The 18,240-nt window shown below is 43.9% G+C and overlaps 1 protein-coding gene across 7 annotated transcripts in view; it reads right to left on the bottom strand.

The window, feature by feature from the left end:
• Positions 1-17,720, bottom strand: part of LOC309601991 (zinc finger protein 532) — a gene marked incomplete at its 3' end in the record, with an annotated part of 50,359 nt that extends 32,639 nt beyond the window's left edge. The window contains exons 1-4 of one of the 7 annotated variants that reach the window (XM_082335253.1): positions 17,472-17,720; positions 16,572-16,732; positions 14,784-14,893; positions 208-2,567 (exon numbers count right to left, since the gene is read on the bottom strand). In XM_082335253.1, the coding sequence (XP_082191379.1) occupies positions 208-2,547 (2,340 nt within the window). In that variant the 5' untranslated portion in view covers positions 2,548-2,567; positions 14,784-14,893; positions 16,572-16,732; positions 17,472-17,720. Of the gene's footprint in view, positions 1-207; positions 2,568-14,783; positions 14,894-16,571; positions 16,750-16,846; positions 17,001-17,060; positions 17,113-17,471 lie in introns of those variants that run through there. The other 6 variants (XM_082335254.1, XM_082335255.1, XM_082335257.1 and 3 more) reach the window with 6 other exon arrangements.
• Between the last annotated feature and the right edge of the window lie 520 nt (positions 17,721-18,240).

Raw genomic sequence — 18,240 nt, 5'->3', positions numbered from 1 at the left:
TCAGGGCCTAAAAAAATTCTAAGAAAACTCTTATTTAAAAAATGTTGACATTTGCTATGTAAGTGCTTGCAAGATCTTTTGTGGTTTTTGCTTATGCTTTTAATCATGGAGGTTCAGATATTTGACAGCTAAACGAAAGTAAAGACACATCCAAAGTCTCCTAGGCTTATAGATGAAACATTGGAATTTAAACATATGATACTCTACTTGTCCACTTGTGTCTGCAGCCTGCTGGAAATGAGTTGCAAGAGATGTCTCATCTTGGAAAACTTCATTACACTCCAAACACTTTAGACTATGTCTACAGAGTTTCGATGGATCTTCGTCTAGTGGCATAGCTGGAATGACAGGTGTACTTGCTGGGGCCGATATTACTGTCCCAGTTATGCCAGACTGTATCTTTGTTACAGTATGCGTGCCAACTCCCACAGGGCTTTGAAGCATAGATGTAGCAGTATTGCTTGAAGGAGATGCTATCATTTGATCTGCTGGGACTGGTTTTAAAATCAGGTGCGAACACTGCATTACAACTCCTTTTTCCTTGTGTCCACGAGCATGAGAAAGAAGACTGCATTTATTGTAGAAAACTAAATTCTTTGTACAATGATTACATGTCACTTCAATTCGCACACTCCTCCTGTCATAATGCTGGGTCAGGCTCTTCTCAAGAGCAAACGAGTCGCCACACTCCAAACACTTGTAACCTCGTGTTGGTAACGTTATTCCGGCATTGGCAGGGGGACTAAGGTTTGGGATGTAAACTGGTACGGGATTGACACTACTCAGCACCTTATTGAATGCTTCCACTACAGAACTTTGTAGAGATGACACCACTTGGACTCGAGACACTTTTTTAGAAGGCTGTGAGGCTGCTGCAGAAATTATTGCCTGCTTTATTTGTTGCTGAGGTTTCGCTAGCACTTGGCGGAGTTCAGAGGTGGTTTGAGCACCTTGAGGCAGAAGATTAAGGTTGGCAAGATGGACTGTCTTTGGCACAAGTTTAGCACTGGCAAGGCTTGATGCTGGCACCACAACAGTCTGCTGTTGTATAGCATTGGCAGCTTTTATAATGGCGCTACTGGCACTCTGCACTGAAGCAGCAGATATTACAGTGGCTTTCACTGTAGTATTGTTAGCAAGCTTCAAATTAATCACTTGTGAACCTGCTGTTTTAACTGCTGAAACAGGGAGAAAGGCAGTAGCCACAGGTTTGATAGTGACCTGTTTTGGTGCAAGTTCTGCAGATGCAACTGCATTGGTGACAACTGTGGACTGGAGAGGAGCTCTAGGAGGAGAGGAAAGAACAGCAGCAGAAGTTGGTGAGGACAGGAGAGACGTCATGGAAGGGACCATAGAAGCAGTCTGCTCTGGCTTTTTACCAGAGTCCAAATCAACCTCTGGCAACACTCTAGTGACAGTTCTCTTGATCTCCCCAGAAGAAGTCTTGATGGTTTTGATGCGAACTTTAGGAATTGCTGGTGTTGACCCTGCAGGAGAAGATGGAGACCCTTTGCTACTGTTTTCACTTGATACACTTCTGGGACTATCAGGTGGTTTGATAGATGGCTTTTTAGCACCATCAATGAGACTCTGAGATTCAGGCGATTTTTCAATAGCCCGGGGACTTTCACTCATGTCTTTTGGTAATGGAGAAGATTCTCCTGAATTAGACTGTAAATCTTTACTGGTATCTGTAGCTGCCTTTTTAGCACTCAGTGCTGCAATTGCAGCAATACATGAAGAAAGCTTTGCTGATGACTTTGCTTTGGACTGTGAAATGCTGGCAAGATTTGTTTCACTTTTTTCAGCACTCAGTTTTCCATCAAGTACCCTGTTTTCAAGAAGCTTCTCAGAATTGTCTTTTAGCAATTTGTCCTCTGTTTTTCGAGCTTTAAAAGGCTCATAGACACTCAAATTCATGGAGTTTGTGTCTGTCTCTCGTTTAGCGACTTTATTTTTATCTATACCACTTGAAACTGCGATTCCAGATTTAATCAAGTTTTCCCCTCCAAGTGCCTTTAGTTTGTCGTATTCCTGCTGAGATACAGATCCTGCCAAGACATTTGCTCTGAAATTTGCGCGCATCTCCTCTTTATCTGGAGGGTCATCCACCTCAATTTTTTCATCATCATCAAATTCTTCAGCACTTGATATTGGGCTAAACTGGTTGAAAGCCGAATCCTTCAGTGTAGTCTCAGAAGCTGACCCATCATCTTTAAGTGACTTCCCTTCATCTTTACTGTAACTATCAAGAGCTGATGACGTTAGAAAGCCATTATGCAAGCCATTGCCTGTGGAATGGTGGCCGTCCTTGTCCACTCCTTCGGAAGAATCAATAGTACGCACGTTTTTCACAATGACACTCACACCAACATCGGATGACGATGGGGCATGAGAATCTTCATCTGTGTGAGCATTTTGTTTTATGTGGCTTTCATGGTCATCATGTCCAGATTCAATAGCTGCTTTTGGATCAACCATGTCTGGTATGTCAAAGGCTGCAAGAAGGTCATCGAAATCTGGGGTCTTCATATCCCCCATGGTCATGTATTTGATTGTAAGCAAATCTGTAAAATAAGCAGAAAGTCATCATCTCAGTATTATAAGCTCTAATAGCACAGTCTTACACAAAACAAGCATATGTTCACATATGCTATGCAAAAAGGTGTTACCTCACTTCTGAAGTAATATTTTCAGAAATTATACATTACAGAACAGTCTTCCAGTGCAAGTGTACAGTCAAATTATTACACCAAGAGCTACAGTAATCCATCAACTTCACAGACTGTAACCTAGTCATTTCATTCTAGGCACAAATTTCTCTTCAGTGACTTTCTTCCTGTCCCCTCTCCTATGCTCCCTCCTACCTTCTCCCACATACACTATGATTACAGCAAGATACCTAGACTTTCATGAAAATAACGAGGCACTTGCAATTCCTCCTAAGTCTAGATTTTCCTTGACATTTGCATTACCAACCTGATGAGCCTTCTTGAAGATGGCAACAAATGTGTTTCTACTAACAGTTTAAGACTGTTGCACTGCTTTCTATAAATTAAATTACTTTATAAGAATTATGGAGTGTCTCCCAGTGTTCACAATGCTTTTTTTCAGCAACTCTAGCGAAGGATCTGCTGTATCCACACTACTCCTGACAGGTGTCTCACCTACTATAAAGACCTCCCGTAACAGAGATTCTACAACCTCCAATGTAATTTATTCCAGTCACTCACAATTTTCACTGTTATTCCTACCACATAATCCGAATCTTTCTTGATGCAATCCGAATGAACTACACGTGGTTCTATTCACCCATCCTCTTTGCAACAGCACATTACTCGGAGACCATTATCTCCCTTCAATCTTCTTAGGCTAACCAACACTACATCTTTAGGGTTTTCTTTCCCCTCACAAATAACATTTTCCAGATCCTGTTCTTTTTGTTCGCCTCTATTGTTGGGTTTTCTTCTTCCAATTCCCAAACCAAACAGGCAACTGAAAACTGAAACTTTATAAATGCTGTGTAAAAAGAAAAACTAACTTTGAGTACACTTTTAGATTTGAATCCCACTACGACATTTGCCTTTTTCCACAGACGTTTCAATAATGTGCAGAGGTGTGCAGGGGAATCGCTTGTAGAGATCCAAAAAAATCAGTTACAGAAAGCACAGAGACAACACTTTTTCTTTCTCTTTCATAACCACACACAGGTATGATCTGTATTGTTGTGACAGAGCTGTTTTTAATGTACTTTCATTGTTCAGTAATTGCCAGGCCAAAGTCAGTATTCCATGTGAAAAGATACGTAACCAAGTAAGTGTTATTATTAGAAAGCGCCCATTTAGGAGGCATCCTGTCTGACCTCCTGCCTTTGTATCGTCACTAAAGGACTGGAAAACATTCTTATTATATAGCTCAGTGTTCTGTCTCCGGTACCAATTAATACAGGCCATCAGAGAACCACGGTGTGACTAACTGCAACAGTGCTCTCCTAGCTCCTCATATTAGCTCAGATGATAAGCAAGAAGCTACATGCCCCATGGCAGAAGCCACTTGCCAATGGAAGCCACTTGCTAATGGAGATGCATCCTACAACTTCAGTAGCTCACTTCCTCCTCCTCTTAGCTCATTATCTTGAGCTCTGGAGAGAAACTACTGGCTGACTGTTGCATTCAGCTGGAACAATGCCAAGAAAAACTAATCAAAATGCATATATGTTTAAATACATATTTTTATGCATATTATTATCAACACAGGCAGCATTCTAACTGTTCCTCAGAAAAATGCAGTTTTTTAAAACGGCATAATCCCTTTGCTTGACAAAAATCTGTAAGACATGTATTCATCAACACTGGCTAGCTGGAAGTCATTACGGGCTCTAAGAAGGGCAACTGAGGAAAATTTCTCAAGCATACTGGAACACACACAGACATTTCACATAATACCTTCAAACAAATATGTAATAGTTTTGAAAATTGTTTACATGGTCCACTTAATGGTTTTGTTACTTTGTCTAACTTATTGACTCCTTTTCATTACACCAAGTCCTTCTGCAGAGCTGAACTCAGCATGTGATTCCCTAAAAAAATATGAGTATACCATTGCAACTGATGAATTTACTCTCTTAATTAACTCATAATTCCTTTACTTAATGGACAATATATAGTAGCCTATCATGATAAGTGCTCATTATCAAGACTTCACTACTTTTGTAAAGCATATGGTTATAGTCCATACTTCTCAGACATAAGATTGTTTCATAATGCTGGTAATTCTGGTTTTATTGTGTATTTGTTTAATTATAAAATTTTAAAATCATTTACTCAAAAGCAAGTTTCTAGCCCTCATGCACTTAAAACTAGTAATTGGGATAGAATGAACATGAAGATTTAAGAAAAGAGACTAGACAAGTAACCAGTACAGCTCAGCTCTCTTGCAGTATAATCAGAAGCTAACCCATCGCGTTCTGCACATGTGGCAGCAGATGCCTTCCTATACCAAAGCAAGATGATTATCACACTTATGCACAGTTCTGCAGGCCTGGATTTTAGTCCACCCTCTGCCTGAAGGATTTCAAGATCCTGTGAAGGGCCACAATTACAAAGGCAGTTCTCTAATAAATACGAAAATACATACACACATTAATATCAAAATTACAAAGGAAGTTGTTATAAGAATTAAATGGAAAAGATTCCAGAGACCAAAGCGTATCAAATCCATGTAAAACCACACAAACAAAGCCTTAACTGACACAATTTTTCATGATTTGAGATACTAATTATTTGCACTCTGATTGTACATTTGTCCATAGGTGTCTTTTTACAGTTATTATATACACTTAAAAAGAACTAGAAAGTCTTTCTAGTCTAAAACTTCCTTTGATTACATATGCTGGAGTTTAATTAACATTTAGCAATAGCAATGAATTAAGCAAAGGCCCACTTACACAGTATTTTATCCCAGTATGTTTTAAGAGCAAAACTGCGTAGCAGAGGAGATACATTTGTCCTTTACTGAGAAACTTGGTTAGGCTAATTCCAAAACGGGAAAATACCTCAAAAGATTTCAGAGGTCTGCAAAGCTAAGATCATGAATTTATCCAGAGAGAGCACATTGCATAAAGCTGCAACTGTCTTTCAAGTGTATGCAGAAGGAACAACTCCTCTGCTCTACCAGAGCATGAGACTGGAATGGTTTCTTCTACATGATGGATCCAGAATTACTGCTGCCCTTATGAATAATCTCTCCCATTCTTCCAAGTTTTAAAGCAATCTAAGTTAAACAAAAAGGGACAAAAGACGTGGCCAGTCTTGATAAACAAGTAAGCAAAGTTGTAACCTTTTTTTTTTTTAAAGACATTTTATTAATCTCTTCCTCACTATTCTAATATACCATTTGAAGATTCAGTATATAAACTATGTTTCTACCACAACTGCCAGGACTCTGGAGCCACATTCCTTCCTTTTTTTCCTCCAAAAACTTCAGTAACTCCTTCCCTTAAGGATAAAACTCCACCTTCCATCCAAGATCAAAATCAACCGACACCTTGGCTGCCAGACAAGCTGTTAGTCTATTCCCTCTCTAGGCCAACATGATGCCTGTAAATACTTCAGAACAGGAAATGAGGCAAGTTCTTGGTTCCCTAGGAAATCGTGATTTTCCAGGAACTGGAACTTCTTTGAGAACTGCTTTTAAAGTGCTGAGAGCAAAGCCCAGTGCCTCCAAAGAGACACACAACGGTGTAAAAACCTAGCATCAGAGGGCTGCCATTAAGATGATCTTCAGAATTGAACTGAGAAACAGTCCACAAGGTGTGCAATCAAGGATACATTCCTCAGACTAAACAAGCAAAAACATACTTAAAAAGAAACAACCTGCAAGACCCCTAGCTCCTCAAACATCTTTGTCCGAAAAAAATTTTTTTCATTTTTAGTTTAGTCTAAATAATAGAAACAAAATTCACCTGAAAACACAGGAATGCTAACTTGAAGCATATATTACGAAGAACAATAGATAGCTGACACAATAAATTAAACACCCCTAATTTTGTGGGTACTCACATAAAGAGTCAGCTCTTAGATGTGTTGACTGGGTCCAAAGTACTATTTCATTTTCAGATGACAGTCTCCCTTTGTAACCTTCCTTTTCCCTCCCGCAGACTAGTTCCATTCCCCGCCTCTCCACCTGGCTCTCTGCTGACGTTTACCAGGAGAACACCAGGCAAAGCTTATCACTTTTGTCGTAAGATCTGCAACCTTTAGGGTGCTTGAATTACTTGAGAAAAGTTATTAAAGAAAATCAGTTTCTTTTTAAAAATTCAAGCACTACTTTGCTTACTGATTATTCAATGATAAAAGTAAACGGAAAGGAAAAAAATTCTGGATATGGATACATAGGAATTGCACAGCTAGAGAGCCACGGAGCAGTGAGGTGCAATGCTTCTGGGTTCTGGTTTTTTGATGGTGGGTGATAGGACTGCTGGGAAGATACCAGGGAGTCTTAAAAACTTAAGATAGCAGACTCTGAATATACTTACTTCATGATTTCCATTAATCTCTTCGGTGACAACACCCACCCCTATGTGTGCATCAATATCTTAATCAAACGTTAAGTTGCAAATTAAGTTCTGGAGAATAAACCAAGATTGTTTTGTTTCTGTTCATGCTTTGTTGAAAGCATGCATGCATGGCTTTCTACATTCTTGTTTCTTTGGAAATGCATCTCCTGAAGTAAGTGCTTCCTATGAACAGCATGAAGAAAACGGCACAGGTTTTTAGCCAAAGGAAGATACCCCTTGACTGTTCCACTGTCTTACTTTTCCCAGTTAGCCTTTTTACTCCAGTTGATCTGATAACACATTCCAGCGAAGCACTCACTTGGGTAATTACATCAAAACAAGAACCAGTCCGTGAGAACTTTCTACTGATAGTGGAAGAAGTAAGCAGGACAAGAATTTGATGCTACACCCACGAGAAATAGTTAAATTCTTGTAAACCTTTTGGGGCCTTCATATCCTGGCTGTTAAGATGGAAAGCCTAAGGATGTATCCAAAGATTTTAAAAGGCTGATCTCCAGAAAAGGGGGAAAACATCTGCAAGATGCAGTGCATCCGGGAGCTTCTGCCCTATTATCAGGGATTCCAGAAACCATTTTGAAACACCGCTTTCTTACAGCAACTATTTGTGTAGATGTGAGGAAGGCTCAAATATGCAATGACATAAATATCAACCAAAGAAATACCAGGGCTTAGAAGTAAATAGCTGCTTCTGAAGGATCAATAAAGGCAGTTTTGTTTTACTACATGGAATTTTTGTCACTCCTCCTCAAGCCCTGTATCTATACCCGTTCCAGGTGGAGGGACTCCAGCCATATGAGGAAAAACAAACAAACCTACCCTTTCCTGTACTCTGTCAAGGTGGGGGGGAACAGAGAAACACACAGGAGAAAACATTTTTTTCTCACTTTCTAAATATGATTTATCTTGTAGCTTGGGCTTTAGGAGAGCTGCAGATGGGGCACAGTGTTCTCCAAAAGACCGAGCTGCCTATAAATTGCTGCTGAAATTGAAAAGGTACTTTTTGGCATAAAGCTAAGCAATTGTAAACACTCAAACCAGACTCGTTTTGGGGAACTTCACAGCCTAATGAAGACAAGAAAAGAGAATCATCTGGCAGCTCCCAGACAGGATGTATCTCCAAACCACTCAAACTTCTGATTTTTGTCTGTCAGGTACAAGAACAACTTCGAGCTTTCCAGGCCTAGCAATGACAAATAATCCTCCTCCCTTTCCAATACTTTTCCAATTAATATTCTCTACACATGAAGGCTTCTACTACTGTTTCTGGATCCCAAGCATGGTCTTACATGCTCAATTTTTATTCTTTTATTTCATCATTAACCTTTAAAGAACTGACCAACTCTTCCTCCTTGACACTCACCCTCCTGCTCATCCAAATCTTGACTGCTCAACCACAAGTCTGGTGACTCTCTGCAATTGCTTTAACTGTCTGTACTAGCCCTGTCTTTTCTACCGCATTAAATTTAATTTCCTACCCTTTGCCTTCAAATCCCACATAACTGTCTAAACTTACAATATGTAACTCCACGCTTTTGTTCAAACAACTACTCAACTCAAGCTTCCCTCAGCATCAAGTCTGTTTATTATTTAAGGAAATAGGAAAAAACCCAACTTTAATTTTCATCTACCTATGGAATTCATGTTCTTGTGACTAGATTCCTTTACCTTCCCTAAACTCTTCCTACAGTTTTTACCTCCATTTGTACTATGTACAGTTGTGGACTGTACAGTCCTTAGGGCAGAGACTTTTTCCTTTGTATATTCTTCAAAGACAATCAGTGTTCCTTTCAGTACTGTGAAAACAAGAGCATTGAGACACCACTTTTCAGTGCCTAGCATATGGTAATGTCTTGATTCTGGAAGAACACTTCTGGTATAGCCACATATAATAATTGTTCTGTTATCGTTAGACTGGTATAAATTCCCAGTTAGACACACTATTCCAGAACAAAATTCTGATAATCTGGTATAATTACTCCGCTTCTAAACATGCGTAATGATGCCTAAATAACATCATGCTCATTCTGGAACAAAATGCCTACGCAGGGAGTAATACCAGCCTAACCAGCATAAAAGTATTTTTTTTTTTAAGTTTCTGTATTGCTATGCCAAGAAATTTCATCAGGTAGAGACGACTTAAGTGATTCAATCAGAACTGCAGTAATACACATCCTAACATTAGGCAAACATCAGCGTAATACACAGATTATGAGCAGTTCATTAGTTATTAAACACGTATTAGTAATCACAACTAACACTTCTGATTATTTACTTTGAAAGCTAAGTATCTGAAAGAAAGACAAAAGCAATATGCTAATTCAACCACCAAACCTTCTTCAGGAAATGAGAACCACATCTCAAATCACAACTTGGTGCGGTTTGAAATACTCAGCAGGCAAGCAGGATACGCAAGAGGCCGCTTTAACCACAATCAGCAATGCCTATCACATTCACATAAAATACACGTTCCTTTTCACTTATCAAAGGTCCCATGACTTGTTACTGTTGCAAAACTTAGACAGATTCCTGCTTCCAGAAATACAGCTTTCATAATAGGCAGCATTTTGATTTCTTAGGATAAAGGTCTCATTTACCATCCACAGTATCAATAAGGTCACGCCAGTCCTTATGTAAACATCTTTTTGAAGTATGGGGTGTTTTACAGTTAAAAGTCAAGCAATCTGATATTTCAACATTATACACCGTATCTACCTGCCTTTAAAAAAAAAAAGAAAAAGGAAAATCCAATTTGTCTCCATGCATGAGCCTCAATGAGTAAGAGAAAGTGGAATTTCCACTTCTGGTTTTCAAAGAGAACATTCTACCAATTTTCTTCCTTCCTCCTCCCCCTCAAAAAAGCTTTGGAGGATAACCCAGTATTAACCCAGTATTAACACTATTAAAATTTTTAGCTTTTTTTTTTTTTTTACTCAATGCAGTAACCTTGCTGTTGACAGCTTCAGAAGAATTTCAAGATTTATTCTTTACTAGCCCAAAAAAGTTTTCAACAGGCATTACACAGAATTTCAGAATAGCTGAGGTTGAAAGGGACCTCTGGAACTCCCAACTTCTTTGCTCAAAGCAGGGAGAGCTACAGCAGGACCCTCAGGATGCCGTCCAGTCAGGTTTTGAGTATTTCCAAAGATGGAGACCCCAAAACCTCTCAAGGCAAGAGGTTCCAGCATTTCACCACCCTCACAGTAAAAAGGATTTAAACCATTACTTAGCATTCAGGCCTACTCACATTCACTCGCCTTACCACCGGCTTACAACAACATCTAAATGCATTTTAGAGCGCACCATCAAACGGAAGCAAGCTATGGGAGCTTATCGAATCGCTGCCCATATGCTGCTGGTGCAGAGCGCGATCCCAGCTCACGCCGCGGTCAGGTAGGACATTTTGGAACGGGGACAGGGTAAGAAGCTACACAAAGCTCAGCTCGTGGTTGTGATTTACAAGGCTGTCTCTGCGGCCTGTTTCCACAGCAGGCGGTACCAGTTCACATTTGACTTTGATCTACTTTCACGCGAGCTGTACAATTAAGATGCAATAAACAAATCTGGATGCCGTAAGGAGGAAAAAAAACTTGAATGCTAACCTTTCTCAACTATTAATCCAAAATATTGTTCAGTATTATACACAAAAGACAGTATTATTTTAGAGTAAGTGCTAAACTATTTACAAAACGGTAACAAATTATTTAACTAACCCACTCCTCCACTCATTTTACTTTTATTCATCTAATTCTAGAATACCGCAAAAGCCTGTTAATCCACACACTGGCTGCAAGAGTTGTTTTAAACTAGCAAATGCTGAAAACAAACAAGCAATAAACCCACCAAGGTCAATGCACTACCAAGTGTATTCTGTTGATTTGAATAAAAGTGCAGTTTGGTTCTAATTCTTCACAATATTTTTAACTTTCCAATTCAAGAGTGTCTTCCATACAAATTTTGGAAGTTCAGCATCACGTACACCAGGAATGAAAGCAGTGGCAGCAAATGACATTTGGGATAGCAGAAAAATTGAAATAATGGAAAAAAATCACAAAGATATTGAATGGCACTTGCATGATGTTCACGGTGTATTGCTATAACCTGGCACAGAGAGAGACCTACAGTGCATGTGTAGGCACACTGTCTTTTCCTGGTAAACAAAATAATTTGGGAGTTCCCAGAGGCCACGAGGATGATACTTATCCCCACGCACAGAATGCAGATGCAGTTGCAGCCAGACTAAAACTTCAGAATTTATGTTACCTTGTTTGCTGTTAATTCATACAGGCAAAAGTTTTTCCAATTGGTTTGCCCATGGATTCAGGTTTAGAGCCTTAGGAATACAAGATATCTGCAGAGGAGTCTCTTACGCAGTCCTTAATGTGAGGGATGGCAAATTTCTATTTGTGCTTAACGCTTAGCTAAGTTTTGCAATTATGACTTACCAAGCCAGGTCAAACCAACAACTAAGATATCCTCAAAAGCAGCTTGAGTTGTTTTACAACTGTAAGCATGTTACCACCATTTTCAAAACATAGCCATCCCTGTAACTGACTGTAAAAGAGCAGATAATTGTCTTTGTCCTCTTTTTCTACTATATCCTGCATGTGATTATGGATCCTTATCTGACCTGTTAAAAGATGAGTCCTTTTCCCCTGCAGTAGGTATAACTAAGTAAAGACAGTTCTTGAGAATTTTTATTTGTTTTCTTAAGCAAATTTCCACGGGGTTTTTTTTGACAGCCAAAATAGAATTACTTGCAGTTTACAACTCCTTAGAAGCCTCATCTTGTAGTCTAACGCCTCCATTTTTGAACTTTCTTATTTTTTTTGCAAAATGGGTATCTCAAGTTCTCTTTGGGTAAGAGAAAGCAGGAAGGGAAAGAGAAGGGCCGCCTTCTGAGGTCTGTCCACTTCCTCTTCTCACACCACCACCTAACCACCTCCGGCACAGTTTAAAGAGCACCACATGCAGCTGCTTCAAAGTTCACTATTATCAGCCTTTGGCTGGCAAAAAGAACAGGGATATTTCAACACGTGAGCAAGCTATCTCCTTTCCCACACGATACGGAGCTGGACAGATCATCTCTATCTACAGCTGGCCAAGTGAAAACTACCTATATTTATCAAGAGATCCAGTCAAGGTTTTGGGCCTAGCTACTTCCCGAATTTCTCCTAAAATGGAGATGAATTAATGAAAAGCAGGTAAATCCCCATACCATTCCTTTTGCACTCTACTTAAAAATGAATTATAAAAATGGTTTAATTTTGTACTTCTGTATGTAAAATGGGCAGGGACAGTAACACGTGAATAATTTGTACGTGCAACAATAATGAACAGAATTTTGAGATTCCCAATTTAATGTAAATTTGAATCACATTCTAAATGGCACTTGCTTCCTGCCGATTTCCTTTAATGTACTTTTTTTAAGTGGGTGGCAATTCTTGCTCAAAAACAGCGTGAAGCAGCTGCAGACAATCTCAGCGAGAGCACTCCAAGTCAGGCAGGGCCCGCCTGTGCAACACTAGCAACAAACAGGCCCTAAAACATTAGGGTCGAGTTTTACGTTTTTTTAAACATACATTCCCGGCAACCTGTATGCATATTTATATTTTAACACACATTCACACTTCTAAGAAAACTGAATTTAGTGAATTCATTCAAAAGAGGACTGGAACGTGATAAATCGTTAGCCTTATTGTCAAGATCAAATACCTGAGACAAGCCACAATGCAAAATGAGATCATGACTGCTGATACAGAGGACCAACCCTCCAGCATTAAGCAGCATTTTCTGCTGGAAAGCTGGCCTACGTGCAAAATCAGTATCTCCCGGTGAAGAGCATTTACAAATATTATTAGGCTGAAAAAATAAAACTCACCAAGTATACTGCGGACTCCAGCATCTATTCAGGTTTCTCATCTTACAGCCTACAAAAATCCCTGCAAATTCAAAACCTCCTTTGCTAAAAATAAAAATTCATAGTACAGATCGTGTTCAAAAATCCAAACAAAACAGATATATTGAATTTTGTGACAATCCAGGAACTTACAATTTTAAAACTGCTTACTATTCTGGTAGAAAGAAAAAAAAAAAATCTAAAAGGTGTTCTCATGTAACACATGAATTTTAGCTGACACTTGGAAAAGAACATGCATCAGCAGCAGCAATAGATACTATTCCTATCATGCAACAAGAATTCATGTTTGCAAGCATAATTTTGCTACAGATGTCTATAGTCAAATATAGAACCTCTGCATCCAAATTATGAAAAATATGAACAGAAATCAGGACAGTGATCTGTTAGGCATTTTGCTCCACCACGCACGCTATTTACTGCCCTATCAAATCTGAGAAACAACACATTGTAGCTGCATTAAAACCCACAAAACCATAATTTCAGGCTAAACATTAGCATGCTGTTTTCACTTTTCTACCATTAATATCTAAATACCTTACGTAATCTACTGCAGTCAGAAATAAAAAGGTTCCCTTGTATTGTCACTCTCTGATGCAGGCACCCTGCCTATCATCAGCCACCATACAACTTACCCAATATCCACAACCTCTCAAGGCTTTTAAGACTGTCTACTTTATTCTGCTGAGCACAGAGGAAAAGACCCTCATTTCGCACTAGAACAGAACATTTTCAATGTTTTGCCTCCATATTTATCTTGATTGTAGATTACCAAACCAGCTAACACAGCCAGGACTGGTCCGATTTTTTTTAAAAATCATACTGGTTAAGATTCTAGAGTTGCTGATTTCCTGTTATAGGAAGTAACAGTTCTAGCAAAAGAATCCCCAAGGCAAAATGTTTAGTGTTCCAATGTGTAAGCTCTAACAGCCTTTGTTCTTCCCTTTGCTATAGTCATTACTGCTTTCTTCTCTCTCCCCCTCTCCCTCTCTCTGAATCCTTCAGCTTTCACTATAAGATACAAATGCCAGCTCAAATCTAAGTACACATTTATTTTTTAGATGAGAGAGAGAGAAGAAAAAAAAAAATCCTATCCATTATCCATTGCTTTGAGTTAAAAGTAGTCATCCCTCAGGAGCTGATGCACTGCCCATCCGGTTTCCTATTCTTATTTCATTACTGCACAATATTATAAGTCATGCCACTAATAACCCACTGGAGCTCCATCAAACCTCTAAAATACATCTTTCCACTTGGCTGCTGCAAAACCCTCCCTGGGTTACAGTTTAAGAAACACCATCCATACTATTTATATGTTTTTTTCTATATAGGCTACATCAAGTACATGTTTAACACTGAAGACCTTAATTCAGAATTAAGTATTGGATTACTCAGATATGGCCAAACAAGCAACCTTTAAATAATTAGACAGCAAATTCTTAATGTGTAATGCTGTAATACAACACAGAACAGTTCACTGCCATGTGGTCCACAATTTATGACTGTCACTCAGAGGCCTATTCCATAGCACTACATTGTGAAAAAATGTATATCTGGATAGAAGATATTTCAATGAAAATACCGTATTTAGCCAAGATATCAGTAAGTCTTTACAAATAATAGCTTTAATCCTATTAAAACTGGAGGATGTTAATAGCATTTCTTTAGTAACACTTAAACAATTGACTCCTTACTAACGTGCCAAGTGTGCAACCAGGAGCCAGATTCACTTTTCACATACATGTACCTTCATGCTATTGTTATATTCATACCCAAAACACCACATCTCACCTTGTGAACCTTGACCTTTGAAAGATTTTTTTAGCCAATGCTCAGTTACTGCCACAGATGCATTACCTCTGCAAATATGAAAGGGTTAAAGGCAGCCCCAATCAATAGGCCTACAAGGAAGAAAAAAAAAAAAAAAAGGGAAAACGAGTATGCCTTACAGCATCTTTGCAATGCTTTTATGCACAATTCTGCAACAATATTGTTTCCTTTTGGCCTTACAGAAAGGCACAGCAGCCCCCCCCCCCAACGTCTCCTAAAGAAGAAAACCACAAGACAGCACCCTGTAAATAAAACAGCATGCAAAGCAGCATTCTTCAGTCACAAGCATAACTACAATTACAAATCATTCAATCAATTTTATTTAGTTTAGTTTTAAAATAGACTGCATAACCAGTGTCCCACCCTTGCAAAGCAAAAATATTTTAATAAGGGTCATAAATCTCAGCTCTTGCCCATTCCTTAAGCATAAAAAGGCACGAAAAGCCAAAGTAATCTCAGTTACTGCAAATATGTACATTTATATACAGAATCCTTTATGACTATATTAGCCACATACCAGTGCTGTGTGTCTAAAGTGTGCATTCACATACTGTTTTGGGATGGTATCTTTCTGCAAGCTCCTCTGCTTTTGGCTGCCATGAAGGGAGGAAGCTATCCCACTGTAGTAGCTCAGTGACTGCATTGTGTTCAGGAGCTGATCTGCCTCAAACCAGTTCCAGCCGGTTCTGGTCACCCTACATAAAAAGCTATGGCAACCCTCGCTGAGTTGCCAACAAGTCCCTGAAAATCGCAGGGGCTCCTCTTTTTTCTGTGGTGGTGGGGACGGCCGCAGCCCTGTCCCTCTGCTCCCCTCGTGCCCGGCCCACGCAGCCCCCTTGCTCCCCAGTGCCGCCCCACACGCTCCCTTCCTCTCCTCCCCCACTTACCTCCCACAACCTGGCTGAAAGCTGTGAGTGTGTGCGTGCCTGTCTGTAGCTAACAAAGAGACCGCAATAAAAATCCTCATAGGATCTCTCTTGCAGCACCAGGCAGGCTCGGCCACAGCACTGGGAGACAGACTGCTAACCAAGGACTGCTCCCCCCTCTGCTCCCCACAGCACAAGGGGTGGCTGCTGAGCAACGTCACATCTGCCCCCTCATGCCCACGGCCGTGGGGTGGCCCGTCAAGGTCTTCTCCTGTCCGCCCTCCCCACTCCTCGCTGCATCTGGGGCCGCTCGAATGGCATTTTCTCTTCTCTGCACAGCGTTACTACAAAGATTACCCACACACGCACCTCCCTCCCCTCAAGAAATCCATTTCCGCAGCAGCGAGATGCCTGCAAAATAGTTCCTTTGCCCCCTCCTAGCAGCACCGACTTGGCTGCTGAGCTCTTTTTTTTTTTTTTTTTTTTTTTTTGCTATTCAACTATCCTGGAGGCACTGAAAAGCAGCAAGCTGCAGACCCACGCCTGACCAGCCCCCCCGCCTTTCCACATCCACAGCTGTGGGGGAGGCCGGGACGCAGCTCTGCGCAGCCTGCTCGGCTCCCACCCCGCAAAGATGGCTGCTGCTCACAGCCGCCTGCTCGGCCCCACATCTCTCTCTGGGGCGATTCCTCACGAAGGTCACGACTCCCTGCGGTGCCAAAGTCCCTCCAGAGGCGGGCTCCGCGCCCGCCTTTGCCCATGGCAGCTTTGCTCCTAGCCCGCTCCCCCTTTTCTCTCTGCCACCAAGGGCCTTCCTCCTGTGTGGATGGCAGGCACCCCAAATCGAGACATCGTTCGCCCCGCTCCTCTTTTGGCTACTCACCCTTGCACTGGTACAACCAGTAACTACCTCCGCCTACGCGCCAAGCCCCATCCTCTCCGGGATCTGCCGTGAGATGGCTCTTCAGCGAGGCTTTCCTCCCAGCCAGCTGCCAGGCTGGGCTACACCAACCAGCCCCGCTGCTCTCCGGGCTGCACCTGTAACTGTTAGCAGAGGTCTCGGGCACAACCCTTCACCCCCCCTTCCCCTGCGGAGAGAGCCGAGATCTGGCACTTTCTCCGCATCCCTCATCCCCACCCCATTCTGGGGAAAACGACCATGTTCTTCCGCTGCCTCAGCCCCGTCTCCTCTGCACAGGCGGCTCCCGCCGGCCCTCCCTCAGCCCCTCGGCCCGGGCGGGCTGCTCCCGCCTCTGCGGGCCGCCGCGGCCCCGGGCACCTCGCTGACGGACCGCGGCCCCCTCCCCTCAGCGCGGCGCCCGCGCCACCCCCCGCTGGGCCCGCTCGCTCCCCGGCCCGGGGTCGGCCCTACCGAGCGGGCCCTGCCGAGCCCGGCCCGGCGCCGAGCCCCGGCCGGGGGGAACGGCCCCCGCTACGCGCGGGGGACGCCCGGGGAGGGGAGGCCGCGGCCCCTCCGCCGGCGGGGAGAGCGGGGGAAGGGGGGAGGCGGCGGGACGGCCACGTCCGAGCGATCCCCCCTCCCCCCGCCGCCGCGCCGAGCCGGCCCGAAGCCGCCGGTGCTCGGGTGGCCGCGGCGCCCCGGCCCCGCAGCGGCCCGAGCCGAGCCGCGCCGAGCCGAGCCGAGCCGAGCAGGCCCCGGCAGGCCGCTCCGCCGCAGCCTGCCCGCGGCGCGGCGGGGCCTGCGCGCAGGCGAGGCGGGAGCCGGGCCGGGAGGAAGGCGACCCCCACCGCATGCAAACTCCGCACCCCCATGCAAACACACCTGCTGCGGCCCCGCGGCCCGGCCGCGGCTGCGGCTGCTCCGGCCGGCGGCCTCAGGCGGGCATGGCTAAGGTCCGCGCTGCCTCGGCCGCCCGCGGAGCGGCCTGGCTAAGAGATGGTGGAACATAATGGCAGGGAGGCTCTGCCGGGACTGAGGAGAAGGTGGGGGTGGGGGTGCCTCGGCTTGCACAGATGGGGGAGACGCTCCCGTGTGATTCCGTGTGAAACGGCTCCCTGGAGTGTGCCGGGGGCGGGGAGGGCTGCGCTGCCGCCGAGCGCTGCGCGGGCAGGCGCCGGGGCCGGGGCCGGGCAGGTCGCGGCCTCCCGCAGCCCGGGGGGGGGGGGGGGGGTTCCCCGCTCCGCCGCCGGCGCCCGCCGAGCCCCGGCGGCCGGGGAATCCCGCCCCGGAGGGGAGCGAGCGGTGCCGGCGGGCGCTCGGGCAGGGCCGCGCCGCCGGGCCGGTCCCGATCCCTCCCCCGGGGCTTCACCGCGGCCCTGCCGGCGGGGACGGGGCAGGCCCGCCGCGACGCCGCCGGCGGCCCCGGCCCCGCCGTGCCCGCGGGAGGCCCTGCCCGGCGGCGGGGGTCCCCGTTCCGCGGGCGCAGCGGGGGCCGAGCCGCAGCGGGGGCAGGGCTGCCGGCCGGCGGCGGGGGCGCCGGCTGCGGATCGGAGAGGAGGGGCGGGGGGCACCCTGTTGAATCGGCCGTCTGACCGCTCACCGGCGGGGCTCTGCCGCCCGGCTGCTGCGGCCGCGGCGGGGCCGGGACGCC

Source organism: Platalea leucorodia (genome assembly GCF_965183815.1).
Source record: "Platalea leucorodia genome assembly, chromosome: W".
In the NCBI taxonomy this organism is placed as follows: Eukaryota; Metazoa; Chordata; class Aves; order Pelecaniformes; family Threskiornithidae; genus Platalea; species Platalea leucorodia.
This window is presented reverse-complemented; position numbering and strand designations above follow the sequence as displayed.